General features: G+C 43.6%; 2 protein-coding genes across 4 annotated transcripts in view; both read left to right on the top strand.

Moving 5' to 3' along the window:
• Nucleotides 1-15,925, top strand: part of LOC109894963 (uncharacterized) — a 59,164-nt gene extending 43,239 nt beyond the window's left edge. Inside the window, exons 18-27 of the mRNA XM_031829655.1 lie at nt 1,598-1,756; nt 2,434-2,576; nt 2,836-2,968; nt 5,624-5,853; nt 6,301-6,412; nt 8,308-8,404; nt 10,080-10,623; nt 10,844-10,987; nt 13,047-13,203; nt 14,834-15,925. Of these exons, the coding sequence (XP_031685515.1) occupies nt 1,598-1,756; nt 2,434-2,576; nt 2,836-2,968; nt 5,624-5,853; nt 6,301-6,412; nt 8,308-8,404; nt 10,080-10,623; nt 10,844-10,987; nt 13,047-13,203; nt 14,834-14,973 (1,859 nt within the window). The 3' untranslated portion in view covers nt 14,974-15,925. The remainder of the gene's footprint in view (nt 1-1,597; nt 1,757-2,433; nt 2,577-2,835; nt 2,969-5,623; nt 5,854-6,300; nt 6,413-8,307; nt 8,405-10,079; nt 10,624-10,843; nt 10,988-13,046; nt 13,204-14,833) is intronic.
• Nucleotides 15,926-16,292: 367 nt separating this feature from the next.
• On the top strand, nt 16,293-24,661 carry gcnt4a (glucosaminyl (N-acetyl) transferase 4a). 3 transcript variants are annotated; one of them, XM_020490514.2, is made up of 7 exons: nt 16,293-16,445; nt 17,090-17,162; nt 21,330-21,552; nt 21,683-21,768; nt 21,948-22,113; nt 22,695-22,897; nt 23,232-24,661. In XM_020490514.2, the coding sequence occupies exons 3-7, from the start codon at nt 21,331-21,333 to the stop codon at nt 23,845-23,847; spliced, it is 1,293 nt and encodes a 430-aa protein (XP_020346103.1). In that variant the 5' UTR covers nt 16,293-16,445; nt 17,090-17,162; nt 21,330; the 3' UTR covers nt 23,848-24,661. The 3 variants fall into 3 exon arrangements, with proteins under 3 accessions (XP_020346103.1, XP_031685513.1, XP_031685514.1); XM_031829653.1 differs by lacking the exon at nt 16,293-16,445 and adding an exon at nt 16,514-16,623; XM_031829654.1 differs by lacking the exons at nt 16,293-16,445; nt 17,090-17,162 and adding an exon at nt 19,375-19,675.
• The last annotated feature ends 757 nt before the right edge of the window (nt 24,662-25,418 follow it).

Genomic DNA, 25,418 nt, shown 5'->3' with positions numbered 1-25,418 from the left:
AGGGAACCAGTTCCATTGGCAGCCATACATGCCCACCCCATAACACTACCTCCACCATGCTTCACATATGAGGTGGTATGCTCTGATGATGAGCAGTACCTTCCCTTCTCCGTAACACTACCTCCACCATGCTTCACAGATGAGGTGGTATGCTCTGATGATGAGCAGTACCTTCCCATCTCCATAACACTACCTCCACCATGCTTCACAGATGAGGTGGTATGCTCTGATGATGAGCAGTACCTTCCCTTCTCCATAACACTACCTCCACCATGCTTCACAGATGAGGTGGTATGCTCTGATGATGAGCAGTACCTTCCCTTCTCCGTAACACTACCTCCACCATGCTTCACAGATGAGGTGGTATGCTCTGATGATGAGCAGTACCTTCCCTTCTCCATAACACTACCTCCACCATGCTTCACAGATGAGGTGGTATGCTCTGATGATGAGCAGTACCTTCCCTTCTCCATAACACTACCTCCACCGTGCTTCACAGATGAGGTGGTATGCTCTGATGATGAGCAGTACCTTCCCTTCTCCATACTCTTCTCTTCCCATCATTCTGGTACAAGTTGATCTTTGTCTCGTCTGTCGATAGGATGTTGTTTAACAAACTCTAATCTTCCTGTTTTTAAGGCTTACCAGTGGTTTGCATCTTGTGGTAAACACTCTGTATTTACTCTGGTCTTCTCTTGAATGTTGACTTGACACAGATACGCCTACCTTCTGTATGGTGTTCCTGATCTGGCCAACTGTTGCAAAGGGGTTTTTCTTCACCAGGGAAGAACAGATGTTTTCCGTGGTCTTCCGGGCCTTTTTGTGTTCCTGAGCTCCCCAGTACGTTCTTTCTTTTTAAGAATGTACCAAATAGTTGATTTGGGGCTCCTAAGTGGCGCTGCGGTCTAAGGCACTGCATCTCAGTGCTAGAAGCGTCACTACAGACCCTGGTTTTATTCCAGGCTGTATCGCAACCGGCAGTGATTGGGAGTCCCATAGGGCGGCGCACAATTGGCTCAGCCTCGTCCGGGTTAAGGTAGTTAAATAAAGGTTAAATAAATCAAATACATTTGGCCACACCTAATGCTTTTGCTATCTCTCTGATGGGTTTGTTTTGATTGTTCAGTCTAATGATGGCTTGCTTCACTGGCAGTGACAGCTCTTTGGCCTTCATATTGAGGGTTAAACAGCAACGGATTCCAAATGCAAAATGTCACACTTGAAATCAACTCTAGACCTTTTTATCTGATTACTTATAAATGAACTAATGAGGGAATAACACACCTGGCCATGGAACAGCTAAGCAGCTGTTGGTCCCTTAAAAGGGGTGGGACCACAAGTAAAAAATGCTGTAATTCCTACACCGTTCACCTGATTTGGATGTAAAATACCCTCAAATTAAAGCTGGAAGTTGGCGTACAGAGCCAAAATGATAATAACTCAATATCCAAATATGTATGGCAAACAGATAGTCAAATTAAAAATATTGTATCAAATAGAACATCTTACATAATTCTGTCTGTGACTTTCCCATTGTTGTCACCTTGATCAATCATATTGTATTTATATGCTCATCTTTCTATCAATGTTTTATCAGTAGGTCCCATGCCTGGCACAAAGATTCCCTTGAGGAATCTACACAAGAGAAACAGTATGGGAGAGAGCCACCTTCACCTGGCATGCAAGAAAGGAGACCTGGCTCTAGTGAGAGGCCTTCTGGAAGCAGGCCTAAATGTCAATCAGATAGATCACGCAGGTTTGTAACAGACCAGACTCTATACTGCCCTACCAAGCACAAAGGCAGTAACTGCTCATAGTGTGGAACTGATAAATATGGCTTCTATTTACCTTGGTTTCACTGTAACTATATGCAGTTACTGCTAACATGACCCATTTTCTCCAAAACACAATACAGTAGAGGCAAGATACTTGTCCACATGATTAAGCATGTATTTAATGTAGCAAAAAAATGACATTAACTCATTTTTTACCAAATGAGCAGTTACTGCCTTTTTGCTTGGTACGGCAGTATAGACTATTTCATTTTTATTCATCTTTATTTTTAGCAGGGTGTCATTGAAACCAAGTCTTGTTTTTTCTTCTTCAAATGAGCCCTGCACAATACAAACACACATAATACATTTACAAAACACATCTGGTCAGATCCATGGCTGCTTTCGTTCCCCAATACAGTACTTAAAAAGGACAACCTTTTCATGTAAAATCAAACTGATCCCCAACATGTTCCCAATTTTTTTTGGGGGGGGGAAACCAGTCCTCTTTTACTATCGTTTTAGCGTTCTGTCTTTATGTCCATTAGTACACTTAGTTACACAATCCTTTTATGTCTTTATCACTGTTTGTAAATGACGACGAATGCATCGTAACCTGCCTGTGTGTGTGTGTGTTTTTGTATGTGTGTGTGTGTGTCAGGCTGGACGGCGCTGCATGAGGCCAGTGCTGCAGGCTCCGAGGCTGTGGTCAAGGAGCTACTGCAGGCTGGGGCTGATGTTACCAGTAGAGGTCTGGAGGGCCTCACTCCTCTACATGATGCTGCTGCCTCAGGACACTGCAAAGTACGCTACATACTCTGATTGATACGATTGACCGACTTTAGTGGCTCACTCACGTTGATTATGATGTTCTGACACCTGGATGTGTATTGTATGCCTGTTGAGAATCAAACAAGTTATTCCCAACTTCCTGTCTGAATATATAGTGCCCTTATTTTTTTGTGTGAATTGTGTGTTTTTCATCATCAACATTTCTATCAATATTGTTTGATAATGTGAGGCTGAAATGTCCCCCCCCCCCCCCCTGCATTGAGACCCTCAGGTAGTGCAGCTCCTTCTTCAGTATGGCGCAAACCCTCAAGACAAAAACGCTCTGGGCCAGACCGCCGTGGACCTAGCCTGCCACGACGACATCAAACAACTCCTCTCCACATCCCCAGGACCGTTTGTCCAACGTGAGCAGCCTAGCGAAGCACCTAAACACAAGTATGGGTAGCTGCAGCCCAATATGGTGAACAGAGTATGGGCCGGTGGGTGTGTCGAAAGAAGTGAGTGTATGGAAAGCGAATCGGCTAATTGGGCAGATTTGTTGCCACTCAAGACAGTTTTGCGTTGCTGATCAGGTTGCACAAAAAGTCAATAAGCCAGCAACCAGTGCACCGGTGAGACCTGAGATCTGACCTTAATACCCAGTAGGAAGCTTCTGTTAAAAATAAGAAATGCTATTGCAACCTCTTTGCAATAAGGAATTGAGACCAAAAGCTCAAGAGAAGTTTCAAGTGTTTAATACCAATGATACAGTCAGCTGAGTGCACACATTTAGAAAGATCACAACACATTTTACACTCTTCCCTTGTAGGCGTCACCTCCCCAGCTATACATTTTATGACCCCAATGAGTTTCCCACCTTTCCCCTGTGGAATGTCCATGGTCCTCTCTCTGTGGAATGTCCATGGTCCTCTCTCTGTGGAATGTCCATGGTCCTCTCTCTGTGGAATGTCCATGGTCCTCTCTCTGTGGAATGTCCATGGTCCTCTCTTTGTGGAATGTCCATGGTCCTCTCTCTGTGGAATGCCCATGATCCTCTCTCTATGGAATGTCCATGGGCCTCTCTCTGTGGAATGTCCATGGTCCTCTCTCTGTGGAATGTCCATGGTCCTCTCTCTGTGGAATGTCCATGATCCTCTCTCTATGGAATGTCCATGGTCCTCTCTCTGTGGAATGTCCATGATCCTCTCTCTGTGGAATGTCCATGGTCCTCTCTCTGTGGAATGTCCATGGTCCTCTCTTTGTTTAGCCAGATGTCAGAATCACACCCTGTCCTTCTGTTCTGGGCCTGACCCTGCTCTCTGATCCGAGGCAATTTCCTCTTATCCGATTAGGTCAACCTTTCTAAATTAGCATACGCACAGTTTCATGGACTAAACTCAATTAATACTCACAGTAATCACTAAACAGGATACAAACTAAACTACAGTTTAACTTGAAACATGTTACATTTTAATAGAGTCCATCACTTCCTACCTGGTAAAACGGTCACGTCTCCGGCGGTAGCTAACGTGACTATGTTTTTCCCTCCTGTGATTTTATTTAAAGTAGGACAGCAGCCTACACAATAAATCATTAATATTGTTAATATTTGACACATGTACAGTCTACTCAATGGGGAGGGCATGAACGGCAACAACACCGGGACACACTGCCCTTTGCTCCCGCTTGACACGCACTACTTGTCCGGCAGTGGCGTGGGAAGTAGCTACCTAGTAACAGGTTGACGGTCACAGTAAGCACACACATACAACGCAGGAAGCAACAGTACACCGATCATCAGTACTTTTAACTAAAAGAAAAATAAACAATCTTCAGTTTTATAACTGAAAATGTAGAATTATTTGTGTAAAATCGGAACAGTGAAATACGACTCAGACTCATCCACACGTCCATTACTTTCCTCTCGACACACCCACTTCTATCCACACTTCCATTACTTTCCTTTGGACACACCCACTTCTATCCACACGTCCATTACTTTCCTTTGGACACACCCACTTCTATCCACACGTCCATTACTTTCCTTTGGACACACCCACTTCTATCAACACGTCCATTACTTTCCTTTGGACACACCCACTTCTATCCACACGTCCATTACTTTCCTTTGGACACACCCACTTCTATCCACACTTCCATTACTTTCCTTTGGACACACCCACTTCTATCCACACTTCCATTACTTTCCTTTGGACACACCCACTTCTATCCACACGTCCATTACTTTCCTTTGGACACACCCACTTCTATCCACACGTCCATTACTTTCCTTTGGACACACCCACTTCTATCCACACGTCCATTACTTTCCTTTCTACACACCCACTCACCCATAATCTGGTCACCATGATGAGCAGCAGCTACCCCCTTCTCTGTAACCAAGGTACATAACATTCATACCAGTCTTTTGCAGACCTGGGTTTAAATACTATTTGAAATCATTTAAAATAATGTAGCTGCACTTGATTGAGCTTGCCTATTGCAATGAAACCAATAGATCGATTTCGAATAGTATTTGAACCCAGTGTGTAAGAGGCACATTCCCAGCCTAGTACAGGCCACGATGCTGCAATATCGATTAGAGGGTACGTTGATAAAAGTTCAATGGGATATTTTTAGGCCTCAGATTGACAGGTCGGAAGTGCTTTTAAAAAAATTCCTATTCGGCTGTTACTATCCAGATTTACACATTTGTTATCAGTTGTCAAAATTGACAACATCACTTTATTGATCATAAATATAATATTGATTTAAGATAAGACATTTACACACAACACTCTTTACAACATGTACATAAAGAGCAGGGTTGGGGTCAAATGAGGTCAGTCAATTCAGGAAGTTATTTGAATTTAAAATGTAAGTAATTTTGAGTATTGAGAAGTCATCGAAAATTTATAACAATTTTTTTTTTACAATAATTAAGTAACAATGTCAGTTTACATGTTGTATTGACTGTCTTCATTTTGAATTGACCCTGATAAAGAGACATAGTGTTAGCTGCAAGTCTTCACAATATCAGTTGTCCATGACCTGAGAGAATGTGGTATGTATTCATTCAGGAAGTTCCGCGCCCTCTGAGAGGCCCTCTGAGCGTTGTGGTGTCTCTAGGTCTGGGTCTGAGGGTCGCAGCAGAAGGAAGCCAGCTGGCCCAGCACGTCTCTGCTGTGAAGGCGACTGGGAAAGGCACAAAGCCAGACACACAGGTGTCAGGGATACAGACAGAGATGGAGAACGAGACAGGCAGCCTGGTGACATTCAGCCCAGACAGAAAGACAGCACCACTGAGACAGTAAAAGCTGAATACAGTACACACCTCTGAAAGTTGTAGAATAAATACTAGTTTAACATTAGAGTTAGTTCTTTAGTAATTTCTTTGAGAGAAAAAGAGAATATTTGAACGAGTGCAACATGGTTTATTGTAAGAATGATCTAGCATTGGGTTGGATTCTGTGTCTAGTCCAGTCAAATCAAAGTTGATTGATTGTGCACACAGTTTAGCAGATTTTATAGTGCTTAAAGCCAAATGCTTATGTTACTAGCTCCTTACAATGCAGTAAAATGTCAACAAATACACAAATAATCCAAATTAAAAATAAATAAAACATCTTCAAATGTCAGAATGAATCCCAATTAACCCACATGGTACTGTAACAGTAATCCAAATGCAATTTAGTCATTATAAAATATTGGAACATTGATATGTATAATAAGATCCCCTTTGATGTTGTTTCTCTAGCTGCATCCCTCTGAAGCTATCACTACGGCTCTGGAGGATGTGGAGCGGAAACAAGAGGAAATGTCAACCTGGAAATTAAATCATTCAGAGGATGCAAGTATAGCAGCTGAAGGTAAACTTTTTAAATTTTTTACCCCTTTTTCGTGGTATCCAATTGTTTTAGTGGCTACTATCTTGTCTCATCGCTACAACTCCCGTACGGGCTCGGGAGAGACAAAGGTTGAAAGTCATGCGTCCTCTGATACACAACCCAACCAAGCCGCACTGCTTCTTAACACAACGCCCTCCAACCCGGGAAGCCAGCCACACCAATGTGTCGTAGGAAACACCGTGCATCTGGCAACCTTGGTTAGTGCGCACTGCACCCGGCCCGCCACAGTAGTCACTGGTGCGTGATGAGACAAGGATTTCCCTGCCGGCCAAACCCTCCCTAACCCGGACGATGCTAGGCCATTTGTGCGTCGCCCCACGGACCTCCCGGTCACGGCCGGTTACGACCGGTTACGACAGAGCCTGGGCGCAAACCCAGAGTCTCTGGTGGCGCTGCAGTACACCCTTAGCCACTGCGCCACCCGGGAGGCCCTGAAGGTAAACTTTTAAGGAGGCTTGACAATGACGCAGAGACACTTTCATTGAGTATTGGCTTGAAATGTCACTCCCATTGGTTCCTTCCCTATATATGTCACTCCCATTGGTTCCTTCCCTATATAGGTCACTCCCATTGGTTCCTTCCCTATATATGTCCCTCCCTTTGGTTCCTTCCCTATATATGTCCCTCCCATTGGTTTCCTTCCCTATATATGGGACTCCCATTGGTTCCTTCCCTATATATGTCCCTCCCATTGGTTCCTTCCCTATATATGTCCCTCCCATTGGTTCCTTCCCTATATATGTCCCTCCCATTGGTTCCTTCCCTATATATGTCCCTCCCATTGGTTCCTTCCCTATATATGTCCCTCCCATTGGTTCCTTCCCTATATGTGTCCCTCCCATTGGTTCCTTCCCTATATATGTCCCTCCCATTGGTTCCTTCCCTATATATGTCCCTCCCATTGGTTCCTTCCCTATATATGTCCCTCCCATTGGTTCCTTCCCTATATATGTCCCTCCCATTGGTTCCTTCCCTATATATGTCCCTCCCATTGGTTCCTTCCCTATATATGTCCCTCCCATTGGTTCCTTCCCTATATATGTCCCTCCCATTGGTTCCTTCCCTATATATGTCCCTCCCATTGGTTCCTTCCCTATATATGTCCCTCCCATTGGTTCCTTCCCTATATATGTCCCTCCCATTGGTTCCTTCCCCAGGCGTTAATGTTTCTGCTTCATGTCCGTGTTTCTTTTGTATTATGTTCCGTTTTATTTATTTGAAGGTATCTTGCTGGTTTATGTTAACTTTGACTGTGTTGATGAAAATGACAGACCTTTCAAAAGTTGAATACAACTTTATCATCAAGTGACTTGCCACCTACTTTTGCCAAAGCGATTTAGAGTTGTTAAACGGAGTGACGAGTGTGTTATGTTAATATTGTCAAAATTATGCTTCTAACAACCTTCAGAATTGTTTGTTTTTTAAAATTTATTATAATGAAATATGCTAAATATGCATGCCAATATATTAGGCAATTAAGAGTAGGCAAAGTGATGGTGTAAGGCGACAATTATTTCAAATGTTTTACCATTGCAACATTTGATGTACAGTCACATTCACCGTGGTTCTCTGGAGCGTTGGATATTCCACATACTTGCTACAATGTCAATCAGCGTCATCACTATCTTTTCTTTGCGGTACCTCAAGCTGTCGTGATTACCAGCTGAGATAAACTTTTTAGGAGTTGATTTTACTCCTGGCTCAGAGTTTGTCAGAGCACTGGTTTAGCATCGCCACCAAAAACCAACGCTGAGCTGGGAGGTTTTTGTTGTCTTAAAACAGGTTTTGTGATTCATCTCTCCAGAGAACCTTTCTGACATGCCCTCACCTACTCATTTGTTTAAATTTCCCTGTAGACAAATTGACGATGGCGCTATCAGAGATCCAGAGTGTTCTGAATGTTGTGCTGGAGAAACAGCAGGCGGAGAAAGATGACCTCACCAAGAAGTACAGGTCTGGAAACAACACTGCTTTCTATTGCTTCACAACATCTTGAGTTTCAAGTTTATGATGTTTTGTACACACACACATGCACCCCACCCAAACACACACACACCAGCATCCTGAGTGTGATGTTTATCAAGCTCTGCTGTGTGACTCAGCTTATTGGTGAGTCAGTGACTAAAGCAAACAGTGGGGTGCATAGAATTAAAGAACAGAAAGGGTGACCTTCTTGTCGTGCGAAAGCATTTTGCAAAGCTTAAACCTCATCATTAATAATTCTTAATTATGAAACCTTTACTTGGCTTTACTTGGCTCATCGCGCTCTAGCGACTCCTTGTGGCAGGCCGGGCGCCTGCAGGCTGACTTTGGTCATCAGTTGAACGGTGATTCCTCCGACACATTGGTGCAGCTGGCCTCCAGGTTAAGCGAGCGGGTGGTAAGAAGTGCAGTTGGGTGGGTCATGTTTTGGAGGAAGCATGACTCGACCTTCGCCTCTCCCGAGCCTTTTGGGGAGTTGCAGCGATGAGACAAGATCGTTATCACGAAGGGGGGGGGGGGGGGGGGGGGGGGTAAAAAAATATATATATATATAACTCATTAAAACATTATTAAACCTCATTATAATCTGGCAGCGTGATTTAATTTGAAACTTTTCTTCAACAATGTGCGTTATAAAGAGGCAGCTAGATGGTGAAGTGTGATTCATCCCTCCAGTGAACGTGTTTCCACTGCTCCAGAGTCCAATGCCAGCAAGCTTTACACCACTCCAGCCGGTGCTTGGTATTGCGCGCGGTGATTTTAGGCTTGTGTGCGGCTGCTCGGCCATGGAAACAGATTTCATGAAGCTCCTGACAAACAGTTAGTGTGCTGTCGTTGCTTCCAGAGGCAGTTAGGAGCTCAGTAGGGTGTGTTTCAAACGAGGACAGACTATTTTTACTCACTTCAGCAAATGGCGGTCCTGTTCGGCTGAGCCATTGTTGATCCTAGGCGTTTCCACTTCACAATAACAGAACTTACAGTTGACTTGGGTAGTTCTAGCAGGGCAGAAATTTGACACACTGACTTGTTGGAAAGGTGGCATCCTACAACGGTGCCACGTTGAAAGTCTCTGAGCTCTTCAGTAAGACAATTCTACTGCCAATGTTTGTCTATGGAGATTGCATGGCTGCATGGTTGATTTTCAGCCACACCTGTGCCAAATCCACTCATTTGAAGGGGTGTCCACATAATTTTGTATATATAGTGTATCTCTGTGGGGGTCAACATGTATTAGGGTCAATACTGTAAAGGTTCATTATGAGTTATGAGTTTATTATGGGAAGAGTTGAGCATCCAGGGTTTGTCTCGTAAGGGTAGATACATTCCTAAAATACTTTGTTGTATGGATAATACATGGATAAGTTATTCTCCTTCAACTTCTCTTCATCCTCTTCTTCTTCCTTCTCCTGTTCCTCCTCATCTTCCTCTTCTTCTCTTCCTTCTCCCCCGTCTTCCTTTCCTCGTCCTCTTCCTTCTCCTCCTTCTTCCTTTCCCTCTCCTCTTCCTTCTCCTTTCCTCCTCCTTCTCCTCCTCTTCCTCCTTCATTTCCTCTTCTCCCTCCTCGTCTTCCTTCTCCTTCTTCCTTTCCTCCTTCCTCCTTTCCTTCTCCTCCTCGTCCTCTCCTCCTCTTCTTCTTCTCCTGCAGGATAGCGTCAGACTCGTTCCGGCAGGGAGTGCTGCGTAGTCAGCTGACTTCGTTGGCGTCGCGTCAGAAGAGGCTGCTGGGTATCCTCCAGAAGCAAAGCGACTTCAAGCTCCAGCTCCGCACCTGGAAGGGCCTGACCCTGACTCAGCACTCCCAGACTGGGAGAGATCAGAACATCTCCCACTCATCAACCACCACTTCCAGCCCTGCTCCCTCAGAAAGGAGCCTCGCAGGCAACCAGGAGGGGAGCCACGCTTCCCCCTTGTTCAGCTCTACTGGTAGTCACGACAACCGAGACAAACAAGAAGGTAGTAGCCAGACATCTCAGGTAGCGCCGCCTCGAACACATCCAACACAACACCGGGATGACAACAACGAAAACAACACTACCTTTCCATCACAACAAGGAAACACCCCTGACATGGGAAGCAATGTGTTACAACAAGGGACGGCCAGTGATGGAGAAGAGAACAGGAAGTTGATCAGGCTCATCAAGAGAGGGGTCATCACACCAGGAGAGGATGTACTACAGCTGATGTGGAGGGTGAGGCAGGGCTGGGGGCAATTCCATTTAAATGTAATCAATTCAGGAAGGGAAGTTCGATTCACATTGTCCTCGTTGTTTTCGATGAGGAACGTCATACACAGTATAGATTTTGTTAGGTCAATTTAAGGTCAATTTAACATTCATATAAAATCATATATTTCCTAAATTTCAATGGAATGGTTTAAATGATATGGCCATATTCTGTTCTGTCTTCCAGGGCTGTGTCCACCAGGCGTCTCTGCTCCTAGAAGGCTGGATCAGAGACAGCGTCACGGGCAGAGAGTTCCAGGCCCCAGAGCTCTGGGTAGCAGCTATCCTGGGAAACAACATCCCTGTTTCCTCAGCCTATGCCTGGGACAAGGTCAACACTACACTACAGTCTTCCTGAGTCCTCTATGAGGAAATACACTAAAACACACCTAGTGCTACACAAAGACTACAAACACATTGATCATTTAATGTGACAAATCTTAGAATATTTTGCACAGCATTTCCTTGACTGCATACCTTGCTGAAAATTATGTTCAGGTAGCCTAAAGTTAGTTCTCTTTCACCCCACCTAAAAGTGTTTGTTGCTTTGGGGACCTTTGCACCCCTGTCTGGAAATTAATCTAGGAAAGCCTGCGCTGTCCAGAGCCCAAGCTGGTAGAGAAGTTTGCCCCAGTGCTTGAAATGGATTTTAATAGGTGTTGGTACTTAATTTGGGGTGTTAACTCAACGGTCGAACATAGCAAAACACATCACATTCTGGAGAACTGGTACAGTGTTTTGTTACTAAAGTTTTCATAAGAAAAATAATGAAGTTGACTCATTCCTAATGATCTGGCTGAGTTTCAGTTTGTTCTGTGCTTATTTAATTGGTGTAAATATTTACTTTGGAAACGGAAACAGATCGAGTATTTGGATTTATCTTGATCTCTTTGACCATGATCATATCAAAACCTTCTCTCTTACATAAGAAGAAACACACACAAAAACACTTGCCAGGACTATTGACGTTGGATTGTCATCTCCCTAGCGATGTCTAACAAACTGTAGAACTGTTGGCTGTCGTGGTCAACATACTGAATCTTATCTGATTCTAGGGCGTGTCTGCTGTCCTAGACTTGTTGGTGCATTGTGGGCCGTAAAGCTGAATGTTGTCTTGGCTGACGAATGCTGCTATGTGGTACATTGAAAGAGGATTGCTTCATAAGATAGACATAACCATCTATAGATTTATAGTGATTTTATTATTGATTTCAAGGGGATAGCTGAATCACAGCTAGAGGACAGCTGAATCACAGCTAGGGGACATTTAGAAGACAGCTGAAGCACAGCTAAGGGACAGTTAGAGGATAGCTGAATCACAGCTAGGGGACAGTTAGAGGACAGCTAGAGGACAGCTGAAGCACAGCTAGAGGACAGTTAGAGGATAGCTGAATCACAGCTAGGGGACAGTTAGAGGACAGCTGAAGCACAGCTAGAGGACAGTTAGAGGATAGCTGAAGCACAGCTAGGGGACAGTTAGAGGACAGCTGAAGCACAGTTAGAGGACAGTTAGAGGACAGCTGAAGCACAGCTAGAGGACAGCTGAAGCACAGTTTGGGGACAGTTAGAGGACAGCTGAAGCACAGTTTGGGGACAGTTAGAGGACAGCTGAAGCACAGTTAGGGGACAGTTAGAGGACAGCTGAAGCACAGCTAGAGGACAGCTGAAGCACAGTTTGGGGACAGTTAGAGGACAGCTGAAGCACAGTTTGGGGACAGTTAGAGGACAGCTGAAGCACAGTTTGGGGACAGTTAGAGGACAGCTGAAGCACAGTTAGGGGACAGTTAGAGGACAGCTGAAGCACAGCTAGAGGACAGCTGAAGCACAGTTTGGGGACAGCTAGAGGACAGCTGAAGCCTAAGAAGATAGACCCTCCGCTCTGCACTCATTCTCATTTTGCTTGGAAAGCAAAAACATACACACACACAGAGGGTAAAGGCATGGATATGTTTACAATAGCTATGTAATGGTTATGGAAGATGGAAGGGCTTTATCCTGGATGGATGCTCATGGATTAAATGGTGCTAAAGGGGGGTCTGCTGTCAGTCATTGGTTCAGGTAACCCACAGTAGCCTCTCTCTACATATATAATGCAATGGTTTACATCTATAAAACATTAACCCATTGTTGTTGCCTCCATCGGTTGTAGATTGATTGTGTCACTCTACTGTCTTGTCAGTGTGCCATGGTCACAGTGGCCTGGTTATATGCCACATTAAATGTGGTGGGAGAAAGTAATGCACTTGTGTTGGTGCTTGCTCGCGCACGCGCGCGCACACACACACATAACACACACATAACACACACACGTACGCACACATCTCCTAAATAACATTACAGAGTTTCCAAATCTTGAAATGGTTTGGAAACCCTTGTCTTTGTTTTGACAGGTGATGTACAGAGACAGGTCTCTGTCTGGTTACTTACTGGGCGTAGTGGACGTGACAGCCCCAGCAGCAGCATCACAGAAGCCTGCCGAATCCACACACCATGATGGCTCCTCTGCTCAGACTCAGGATGTCCCCTCTGCAGCGGCACCTCTCGCAGGTCTGTCAGTTGGTGATTATCCTATACAGCCTGCTAATTGACAGGTTGATTATCCTAAACAGCCTGCTATGTGACAGGTTGATTATCCTATACAGCCTGCAATGTGACAGGTTGATTATCCTAAACAGCCTGCTATGTGACAGGTTGATTATCCTATACAGCCTGCTATGTGACAGGTTGATTCTTCTACACAGCCTGCTATGTGACAGGTTGATTATCCTAAACAGCCTGCTATGTGACAGGTTGATTATCCTATACAGCCTGCTATGTGACAGGTTGATTATCCTATACAGCCTGCTATGTGACAGGTTGATTATCCTAAACAGCCTGCTATGTGACAGGTTGATTATCCTATACAGCCTGCAATGTGACAGGTTGATTATCCTAAACAGCCTGCTATGTGACAGGTTGATTATCCTATACAGCCTGCTATGTGACAGGTTGATTCTTCTACACAGCCTGCTATGTGACAGGTTGATTATCCTAAACAGCCTGCTATGTGACAGGTTGATTATCCTATACAGCCTGCTATGTGACAGGTTGATTATCCTATACAGCCTGCTATGTGACAGGTTGATTATCCTACACAGCCTGCTATGTGACAGGTTGATTATCCTATACAGCCTGCTATGTGACAGGTTGATTATCCTATACAGCCTGCTATGTGACGGGTTGATTCTTCTACACAGCCTGCTATGTGACAGGTTGATTATCCTATACAGCCTGCTATGTGACAGGTTGATTATCCTATACAGTCTGCTGTGTGATGGGTTGATTCTTCTAAACAGCCTGCTATGTGACAGGTTGATTATCCTATACAGCCTGCTATGTGACAGGTTGATTATCCTATACAGCCTGCTGTGTGACAGGTTGATTATCCTATACAGCCTGCTGTGTGACAGGTTGATTATCCTATACAGCTTGCTATGTGACAGGTTGATTATCCTATACAGCCTGCTGTGTGACAGGTTGATTATCCTATACAGCCTGCTATGTGACAGGTTGATTATTCTATACAGCCTGCTGTGTGACAGGTTGATTATCCTATACAGCCTGCTATGTGACAGGTTGATTATTCTATACAGCCTGCTATGTGACAGGTTGCCTAGTGTCTCTAACTCTTACCGGCTGATGTTCACTATCATTGTTGTTTCCTCTGAGAGAGTGAGAGGAAGGGAAGGGAGAGGGGGGGGGGCGAGAGAGAAGGGGAGAGAGAGATAAGGGATGGAGAGAGAGAGTGAGAGAGGGGTGGAAGGGAAAGGGAGGGAGAGAGAGAGAAATAGAGAGGGGGGAAGAGGGATAGAGAGAAAGAGTGAGGGGGAGAGAGAGAGCAGCTCAACAGATAGAGTGTGACCGCTGAATCATGTCTTCTATCTTTCAATCATTAATAGGTCTAGACTTGAGGCCTAGGCTATAGTGCACCTGCTGAAGAAACACACACACACAACCTGGTGATGGGATGCAGGAACACACACACACTATGGGAGTAGGAGAAATATGTCAATGAACATTATAGCGTGTGAATTTTACGGCTGGGAACGATTCATTGGTCTAACTCTCACTTCAGAGTTGCCGATAGAGAATAAACATGAGTTTTGAATTAATTCTGTTTTTGTCTCACTCTCTACAGAGTCATCGGCAGTACTCAGAAATATAATGCAAATCAAGTCGATCAGATTAATTGGTGATGAGGAGTTTGTGCCCCATCATATAATGGACCGCTACTGGGACAGTCTTACACAGACACACACTGACGACTGGTTGTTTTAAACTCTTTATTCCCATGGAGACACTGAGGACTCATATTAATGTGTGATTCACTGTTATCAATGTTATTATTCAAGATGTACAAGGGGGTGTTTTTAGAATTAACTCTTTATCCCACAAAGAGAACTGAACACTCTAGGGCAACTGATGTTATAATTAAGCGATAAGGCACGAGGGGGTGTGTTATATGGCCAATATACCGAGGCTCAGGGCTGTTCTTAAGCACGACGCAATGAAGAGCGCCTGGACACACCCCTTAGCCGCCATATACCACAAACCCCGAGGTGCCTTATTGCTATTATAAACTGGTTACCAATGTAATTAGAGCAGTTAAAAGTAAATGTTTTGTCATACCCGTGGTATACGGTCTGATATACCACGGCTGTCAGCCAATCAGCATTCAGGACTCGAACTACCCAGTTTATAATAACCCTTATGTTACACTAATGTTATAATGTAATGTTTTAAAAATGACTGTTATTTGAACACTTATCAATGTTATGATTTATTGATATTCAAGCCTATCAAAGTGGTTCTATGACGTCACCTTTATATGTTAATTTGTTCTTCCCACGGTTGTGTTTTTCTCCCAAGTGTTGTTGTTGTGAAGCCTAATTGGTTATTGTGAAAGCTTAATTGGTTATTGTGAAGCCTAATTGGTTATTGTGAAGCCTAATTGATTATTGTGAAGCCTAATTGGTTATTGTGAAGCCTAATTGGTTATTGTGAAGCCTAATTGGTTATTGTGAAGCCTAATTGATTATTGTGAAGCCTAATTGGTTATTGTGAAGCCTAATTGGTTATTGTGAAGCCTAATTGGTTATTGTGAAGCCTAATTGGTTATTGTGAAGTCTTAATTGGTTATTGTTTTTGTGTAAAGTAATTCCATTATTATTGGACTTTATCTAGACGGCCACAATTACAGCAAGTTTTATTTTCTTAAGTAAACCATAATTGGATATTATGTTATTGTTAATTGATAGTGAAAAATATATATATATATATATATATATATATATATATATATATATATCTATAAAGTGTTTGATAAAGAAAATTAAGTAATTGTTGAATGTGTCCATTTGCTTATTATTTATGAGTGGTGTCTGGTCTGCCTCAGTTTGAAGCATCTAAGAAAGATGTGAAACATAAAACTCAATGTAATTTTCCGCAGTTCGGTGTGTGCAGTTCGGTGTGTGTGTGTGTGTGTGTGTGTGTGAGAGTGTGTGTGTGTGTCACTCTGCTATGAGTCAGTGCCAGCAGTGGGTGGAGAACTTGACTTTCGCTCATGTCTCTGTGACTGCCTGCAGTGTGTGTGTGTGTGTGTGTCTTCCCCCTCTCCCTCTCTCTCACTCTGCCACACCTCCCCTCCAAGCCATTGAGCGCCAGAGGTCCGGAGAGAGAGAGAGAGAGAGGGAGAGACAGACAGGACTCATGACTGTGCTGAATTTCCCGAATCAAGTTCCTTCACAAATGTAAGTATTTTTCTATGTCCTCTGCCTTTGTAAGTATTTGTTGTGCTTTACCGTAATAGCCTGTGATTGACAGATATTTTTTTTTACCCGGAGCAAACTAAGATCTCCTCTACGGCAGATGCTTAAAGTCTTATATGCCAGAAGATGTATAATATTTTTGGACGGACAAAGTTTTTCGGTGAGGAGAGGGGATCATTTTTAACCACCTTCATTTCCAGGTTATTCTGACTTAAAAAAAAAAATCTTCTTCTTGTTTTGCTTTAGCAGTACAGTAATAGATATTTTTGTCCGCCGTTACGTTTTGCCTGGCATGAATGTTTAATTTGACTCAAAAAGTGATAAAACATTGATTACTAGGAGCGCTGTTTAGGTTAGTCAAGTATGTCACGAGAGTGCTTTTAGCTTACTGAAATATAGGTTTATGTGACCTACGTTCCTGTAGTGAGAATGTGTATTAATATCTGTACTACTAGGTTATAATTAAAGATACATGTTACTGCTGTGTGTTTTAATTTATTTATAATTAAAGATACATGTTACTGCTGTGTGTTTTAACTTATAATGTAATTCAATTACTTTTTAATTACTTTTTAACTTGTGTGAGTGTATTGTGTAGCGTAAAACACGTTTTCTTCTCTCTGTAGGCTGTCTAGTGAGACTTTGGAAAACTTTTTGATGGCACGTAGTAGAAACTCAAAGACGTCTTTAGCGTGCAAGGTATGTCCTTTTTTGTTTTGATATGCATACTGGTCTATTTCCCTGCTGTGTTTATTTAAATATTGGGCTGTCAGATTCCACAGTTTAGGAACACGGTATATCCTGTTCCGTGACAGTAAGGTACATTAAAGGACCTTTTTCCACGAGTGTGTCTCTGCACGTGCGCACGTTGTTGCGCGTGGCATGGCACAGAACTGTTACATGAACACGATACCCCCCCCCCCCCCCCCCGTATGAATATGTCTTAATGCATGTATGTTATCACACAGCTAATATAGATCATATTACTGTAGAGAGAGACCATAATGCCTGTATGTTATCACACAGCTAATAGTCATTTATGTCATGTTGTTGCCCCCTGGCTACAGAATGAAAACCATACGCTTAAAGATGCACTGTGTGGAAATCTCTCCGGCATTTCCATGTTGCTAAAATTCTAATAGTTCGACAAATTTCAGTTTGTGACATAATAAATAAGTATAATGTAGAGATGCATTCTACCATCTAAACCACGGTGAAATATATTTTCAATAACCAAAAATATAGTATTTTCAGCTGTTTGAAGCTGATGTACAAAACCCAAAGTAAAATATGCTAAAATGAAACTTAAGAAAGGAAACGTAAAACTGGTGCACATAGAATTGATCTAACGCTTCTTAGACTTGCTTTCGGTGAATTTGGTATGTCGCCCAATTAGTTACATATGGCCTCTTAAAACAGTAACTTTCATGATTTACATTTTTATTTTTTTGAAAACCATATGTTTTAGGCTTAGTTATGGTGAAACACGTCCATTCTGGTCTTTATTTTGACAGTTCATTGCAAAACTGATACATTTTGGTATTTGAGTAGTACATCTCTTGTTGCCTGTAGCGCAGCAGTTCCCAGCAGGCTGATATGAAAATGGGGTGGAGGGAGATCTTTATTTTGACAGTTCATTGCAAAACTGATACATTTTGGTATTTGAGTAGTACATCTCTTGTTGCCTGTAGCGCAGCAGTTCCCAGCAGGCTGATATGAAAATGGGGTGGAGGGAGAATTTCCAAAATCCTGGTAAAAAAATAAATACAAAATATTATATTGTCTGTCTGTCTCTTAAAATCATTGTAATGAGATGAACCTTAATCTAAATGAAGAATAGTAAAATGTAAAAGTTTCAATTCAACTACAGAGCGCCCTTGGATCCTGGGAAAAGGCCACACTTGACCTTTCAACTTGAATCATTCCTACACTGAATGGCTAAGCAGCTACGGTATGAAACCACATACTAATGCAGAGATGTAATATTACAGGCCACCATTGATATGGTAAAAACAATCTGTGGGGAGGCAGAGGCACAGCAATTCACATGTACACCTTTGTCAGAAAACACTGTGAAACTAAGAATGTATGCTATAGCTAGCATTCAAGAGGAACTGAATGCCTCAAAAACAACCCACCTTATGCTCTCTAAATGGACGTTAGCTGTGAGGGCCGAGATGCCCATGCATTGACTTTAGTTCGATACTTCTCGGGGGATGCTATTCATGAGGACATATTGTTCTGCCTCACGATTACCGAGCAAGAAACGGTACATGGGATGTTCAGTGTGCTGCGTTATATTATATTGACGAAAATATTCATGGGATGGAATGGTGGGCTTTTGCACAGATGAGGCTCCATCGATCATAGGACGCCAGGCAGGCCTCTGCACTCTAGTTATGAATGTGTGTCCCTCTGTCATATGGACACATTGTATGATACACCCACTGAGCTGTAATGGGTTCACCGAGAGCAACTGGCGGCAAAAGAGCTGAAGCGCAGAACTCGGAGATGTGCAGCAGGTATCGTCGATTGTAAACTACATAGCAAATCTTTTTGGAGATATCGGATCAGAGCAGGACTGTTCTTGTTCTATTTCACTTGTCTTGGTGGTTATTGAGGTGAAGTGTTTAAATATTTTTGGGAATTGAGAGAAGATCTGTGGTCATTCACAATGGATGTATAAAACAGACTTTGTTGACTTTCTGTGTAAGGAAAATAAAATGTGTCTCCTTGCCTATGTAACAGACATATTTTGTGAAACTGAACGCAAGCATGCAGGGGAAATAAAAAAAAACAATTCTACAGATGAGTGACCGAATCAGCGAAATCCGTTTGACTGTGATCCTGGCTCAGTTGACATCCCGGTAAGTGGAATCGAACAGCTGGTCGAGCTGTCACGTGGCCGAATGCGTCAGACCATGCATTCACGGGTCACTATGGAGGAAATTCGGTTCCTGACTCAAAGGGAATACTGTGCCGTCTCCCTCCGAGCATTACAAGGAATGGTATGCTGATTCAGTGCTGTCTGCATTAAAAACAAATATTGACCCAGGTTGGATATGACAGGAGAGATGAGGTTCTCACTGTCGACCACGCCCCCTGACTTTGTGAAGCTCCGTCGCAACATCCATCAAGCCCCCATCTCATTAATGGTGGTGAAATAAGATTTTCAATTGACTCTCGTAGCCCCACATGAAACTTATATGATGGTGAGTTGAGAATACAATCAGAAATATTGTTAGAATGTTTTGCAATTGACTGTCAGCCCCAATTTAAAAAGTAAACATTCTTTTTTTTCACATGGTTGTGGTCGCCAGAATTTTCAGATATCAAAATGGGGTCCTAGGCCAAAAAAGTTTGTGAATCCCTGCCCTAGCGCTTCAACTCTACCATTGAAATCGTAATGTAGAGGCACCTTGAGAAGGTACCCCAACCTCATCTCAATGTAGGGGTTCGGTGTTAAATACACTCCCTTCTAGACAGTGGTGTAAAGTACTTAAGTAAAAAATACCTTATCTTAAGTCGTTTTTTGGCGTGTTCTGTACTCTACTATTGATATTTGGGACAACTTTTACTACACATCTATGTGGTTTTACGAAGAGGAAGAAAAAAAACATGTAGGTTTTGAGGATTATACATTTATATTCTTAGCTACATCGGTCGTAACAAGAAATCGATGACGACTGTGGTCATGTTAACTCGCTAACAGTTGGCTCATATCATAGGTCAGTGGCTGTGCGTTTCCCCAAATCTTTTATTTACAATATCCATCCAGTTCCCCACACGTTTATAATTCTGAAAAATGAAAGCCTATCTGAGAGGGGTCGCCCTGGTAGTAGTTGTAGGTCTTTATACAGTACCAATCTGAACTAATTTGATCATTGGGAAAAGATCTACTGTGTAAATACTGCAATGTGGGTTGAATTGAATTGAATTGAGCCCCTAATCTTAATTTTCAAGGTGATGATTGCACTTTTCTTCCCTACACAATTGCAAGTGGCAATCGATGTCAGGAAGGAGCAGCCTTACCACTGTGAGCTAACTGTCCACACAGTATTGGCTTGCGATGTACATTATTTAATTATCAGAGCATGTCAGTACACTTCTGGTAAACTATGTTTAATGTATATTCATGATAAATTCCCACCCACAACTTCTCACCTGAATGCATTTTATATATCTAGGCTACCTGGTCGGCAACCGGGCCGGCAGCAAGGTAGCCTAGAGAAGGTAGGGCCGGCAGCAAGGTAGCCTAGAGAAGGTAGGGCCGGCAACCAGGTAGCCTAGAGAAGGTAGGGCCGGCAGCAAGGTAGCCTAGAGAAGGTAGGGCCGGCAGCAAGGTAGCCTAGAGAAGGTAGGGCCGGCAGCAAGGTAGCCTAGAGAAGGTAGGGCCGGCAGCAAGGTAGCCTAGAGAAGGTAGGGCCGGCAACCAGGTAGCCTAGAGAAGGTAGGGCCGGCAGCAAGGTAGCCTAGAGAAGGTAGGGCCGGCAGCAAGGTAGCCTAGAGAAGGTAGGGCCGGCAGCAAGGTAGCCTAGAGAAGGTAGGGCCGGCAGCAAGGTAGCCTAGAGAAGGTAGGGCCGGCAGCAAGGTAGCCTAGAGAAGGTAGGGCCGGCAGCAAGGTAACCTAGAGAAGGTAGGGCCGGCAGCAAGGTAGCCTAGAGAAGGTAGGGCCGGCAGCAAGGTTTATATATATTTGAAAGCGTTGGGCAAAGGCTGAAATTGGGTAGTTAGCCTAATAACATGCTTTTCTTATTAAATGTATGTTAGTAGCTTAGTGACATAATACTCTTATGTTTGTTACGGTGCATTTGTTCATTGACACTGTTCCTGCTTCTTCTTCTTCTTCTTCTTCTTCTCCTGCAGAATGAAAATAAGATGTGCCCTGTTCCATAAATTGAGACAGAGGTGCTTCCTGTTGTCCCTGGCCCTGCTGCTGCTGTGTCTGCTGAAGCTGTTCTACGTTAAAGTCACTTTGAGGAACAGCTTCTACATCGAACCCTATGGACTCACAGACCGCTCCTCACAGAACCCCAACCACCAGTACAATATCAACTGCACCGCCATCTACCAACTGGACCCTGTGGAGGTACATTAATAGATTGAATTAATTTGACCATTTTAAATATGTAAAAAATAAAAATAAACAAAAAAATAACTATATAAAGGATAAGATGGTGAAGTCGTTTTATTTTTCCGTTATGGTCCTTGTGTCAAAGGTAGGGAAGTCATTGGAGATCAGACGCAAAGTCATAGTGGACCTGGAGGATGACCGCCTCGTGTCTTTAACCTCAGACTGTCAGAGGTACTTGTGCTTTCTGTACACTACTTTTGTGACTTGCCTTTTGTTTTCTATGTATTCATTGTGACTGTTTTTTAATGTTGTGAATATTTTGTAAGTATTTTTCTATGGCTGTAAGGATGACAGCCTAATGGTGATTTTTAATAAAGTACTATCGCATCTCTCATATCTTCTAATCTCAGGTACATCGAGACAAGAGGATATGACGTCATCCCAGTGTCGGAAGAGGAGCGGGGGTTCCCGCTGGCGTACTCCCTGGTGGTGCATAAGAACGCTGCCATGGTCGAGAGGATCTTCAGGGCCACCTACGCCTCTCACAACCTCTACTGCATTCACTATGACCAGAAGGTAGGGTCGGCAACCAGGTAGCCTAGAGAAGGTAGGGCCGGCAACCAGGTAGCCTAGAGAAGGTAGGGCCGGCAACCAGGTAGCCTAGAGAAGGTAGGGCCGGCAACCAGGTAGCCTAGAGAAGGTAGGGCCGGCAACCAGGTAGCCTAGAGAAGGTAGGGCCGGCAACCAGGTAGCCTAGAGAAGGTAGGGCCGGCAACCAGGTAGCCTAGAGAAGGTAGGGCCGGCAACCAGGTAGCCTAGAGAAGGTAGGGCCGGCAACCAGGTAGCCTAGAGAAGGTAGGGCCGGCAACCAGGTAGCCTAGAGAAGGTAGGGCCGGCAACCAGGTAGCCTAGAGAAGGTAGGGCCGGCAACCAGGTAGCCTAGAGAAGGTAGGGCCGGCAACCAGGTAGCCTAGAGAAGGTAGGGTCGGCAATTAGGTAGCCTAGAGAAGGTAGGGGAAAATCGGAGGGGATTTGTGCTGACTACTTGAGGGTTTTTAGTGATGTTTGTGTGTGTAATGGGAAGAGTTGGGTACAGCAACAGACACATTTCTTGTCTCCTATGTGGATTATTGATAGGCGTCTTCTTATCCTTCTAGTCCTCTCAGAGCTTCATAGCAGCCATGAGGAACCTGGCTCACTGCTTCCCTAACCTCTTCCTGGCCTCCAAGCTGGAGTCAGTGCAGTACGCCCACATCACACGGCTTAACGCAGACCTCAACTGCCTCAACGACCTGTTAGAAAGGTCAGAGGTCAAGTGGAAGTATGTCATCAACCTCTGCGGCCAGGACTTCCCCCTCAGGTAAACCCCCCTCTCCCCTCCATACACTTTTACAGATTATCTTACTCATAGTATAATTGTTGTAATAATGTTATATTGTCACATACACTGGATAGATGTAGTGACATGGCTTCTCTGGAGCCAATTAGGGTTAAGTGCCTTGCTCAAGAGCACATCGACAGATTATAGTCCTAGTCCTTATCTGTGGTCTTTTAAAATCGTACTTATAGTCATATACTCCTGAAATGGCACCGCTACTCTGGTCAGCAGTACACGGTATAGTCTTTATCTGTCAAGTCTTGAAAAGCACTGTACAATTGAAAAGTTTGATATTGAGTATTATTATTATCATTAGGTCGAATGGTGAGCTGGTGTCGGAGCTGCAGGCGCTGAACGGTGCCAACATGCTGGAGACCTCCCGTCCCAGCGAGCTGAAGAAACAGCGCTTCCGTTTCCAGCACCAGCTGAAGGATGTGCCCTACGAGTACCGCCGCATACCCGTCCGAACCACACAGGCCAAGGCGCCGCCGCCTCACGACATTGAGATGTTCATCGGCAGCGCCTACTTCGTCTTGTCCCGTGACTTTGTCCTGTTCGTGGAAACCAGCCGGGTGGCGAGGGACTTCCTGGAATGGTCAGCTGACACTTACTCTCCGGATGAACACTTCTGGGCAACGTTGACGAGAATCCCCGGTGTACCGGGAGAGATTTCCCGGTCTGCCCCAGATGTAACAGACTTGAAGAGTAAGACACGTCTGGTGAAATGGAATTATCTGGAAGGGTCTCTGTACCCTCCCTGCACTGGGACTCACATGAGGAGTGTCTGTATATATGGGGCTGCAGAGCTGCGATGGTTGCTGAACTATGGCCACTGGTTCGCTAACAAGTTTGACCCCAAAGTTGACCCGGTGCTTATCAAGTGTTTAGAGGAGAAACTAGAAGAGAAACGTAGGCAATGGGAGAAGAAGTGAAGAATTGAAAAGGAAAAACATCTGTAAATGAAATGGGATGGGAGAATCAGTTCATTTGTTGGTTTATATGGAAGATCTACCCAGTCTGCAGATGAGGTACTCCAGATCAACTAACTGCAAGGAATAAGTCAAATTCTGCAGTGGCAGGATTTTCTTGTTTTACAAAAAATAACTTTTATGTCTATTGAATACTAGTTCAAACTAAGTTGAACCCCGCTGAAAATGAAGTGTTGAAGTTCAATTGAACTGTTCGAATAAAAGGCTTCACCCAACCGCTCTTTAATGATGTCCAAGATGGACGTTTCAGAGGATAGTGAAACAAGACGATCAATGGCCAAAATATCTACACTGCTAGTTCTGTCACGGATATCGCAAAGAACTTGTCACATGTTGCAATAACACCTAATGGAATGTTTCATCTTGATACCAGATACAATGAGAAATGCATGTAGATTGAGTAGACGGTCATTTATGTTATTCTCTAAGATGCTGTCACGTAGGTAAAAGGCTACACTCTTTACCAAACCAACAATACCAAAGACACTCGACTGTAACAAAACGGCACATCAAAGCTGGATGTCAGGTTTTTATACATTTTCATGGAAACACTTATTTTTTGTATTAGTATTTTAGTATTAAGAATTAGTATTAAGAATTAGTATTTTAGTATTAAGAATTAGTATTTTAGTATTTATCATCTAAATGATAGTATCTATTTGTAGAGAAGGGAGTTTGATACAGCAGTAATGCAACAAGGTTTATATCTCTTAATAAGTATAAATGATTTGTTTCTTAATACATCTATCACTTTGAATAGTTTCTTAAGGCGTAATTCATGAAGTGGTTTTACTTGGTCAGTACATCTTGTTCCCTACCCTAGCTCACTGTCTATCCATAAGTAGGTATACACTAAGACCTATATAGTACCTGAAGTTTTAGGAAGTTCAATGTGATAAGTAGGCTTTGTACTGTATTGAGGTAAGTTCAGTGTTGTGTTTTTGGGGTAGACACACTGTTTATATGCTTGTATTCCCCTCACACTGCCTGCTGCAGTTGTACTTGTACTTCTTCATACAAACTGGTGTTTTAATCTCCTCTGTGACGACTCCACAGCCCAGAGCTCTGAAGACTGAGGACTCTGCAGCACTAATATACATCAACTCTGCATTGGCCGGAAGGGAGGAGACCAGCCACTACAGCTCAGGCTGCCTAGAGTCTGGTCTACACTCTGACTCCTGGCACAGTCCTCAGAGTGGAGTTAGAGAGGATGGAGGGAGGGATGGAAGGGGGGCAAGGAGGGAGGGGGGATAGGGAGAGAAGAAGGAGGAGAGGAGGGAGCCTCTCCTACCACTGGCAGCCAACAAAGTAATGTCTCCCCTCCGGCCTGCAACATTAAACAGATGACACAACTCAGCCCTGCTGCTGTTACCAAGCCAATGCTGATGTAGTCGGAAATGTGATCATTTGTGATGTTATGGAGCTCGTGAATCTTAATATGCCAGGTTACCACAACAAATAATGTAGCAGATAGCAGGACAAGATGTTGGTTTGTGTTGCAGACAGGGCTGGCT

Source organism: Oncorhynchus kisutch, linkage group LG8, assembly GCF_002021735.2.
Source record: "Oncorhynchus kisutch isolate 150728-3 linkage group LG8, Okis_V2, whole genome shotgun sequence".
NCBI classification, from domain to species: domain Eukaryota; kingdom Metazoa; phylum Chordata; class Actinopteri; order Salmoniformes; family Salmonidae; genus Oncorhynchus; species Oncorhynchus kisutch.
This window is presented reverse-complemented; position numbering and strand designations above follow the sequence as displayed.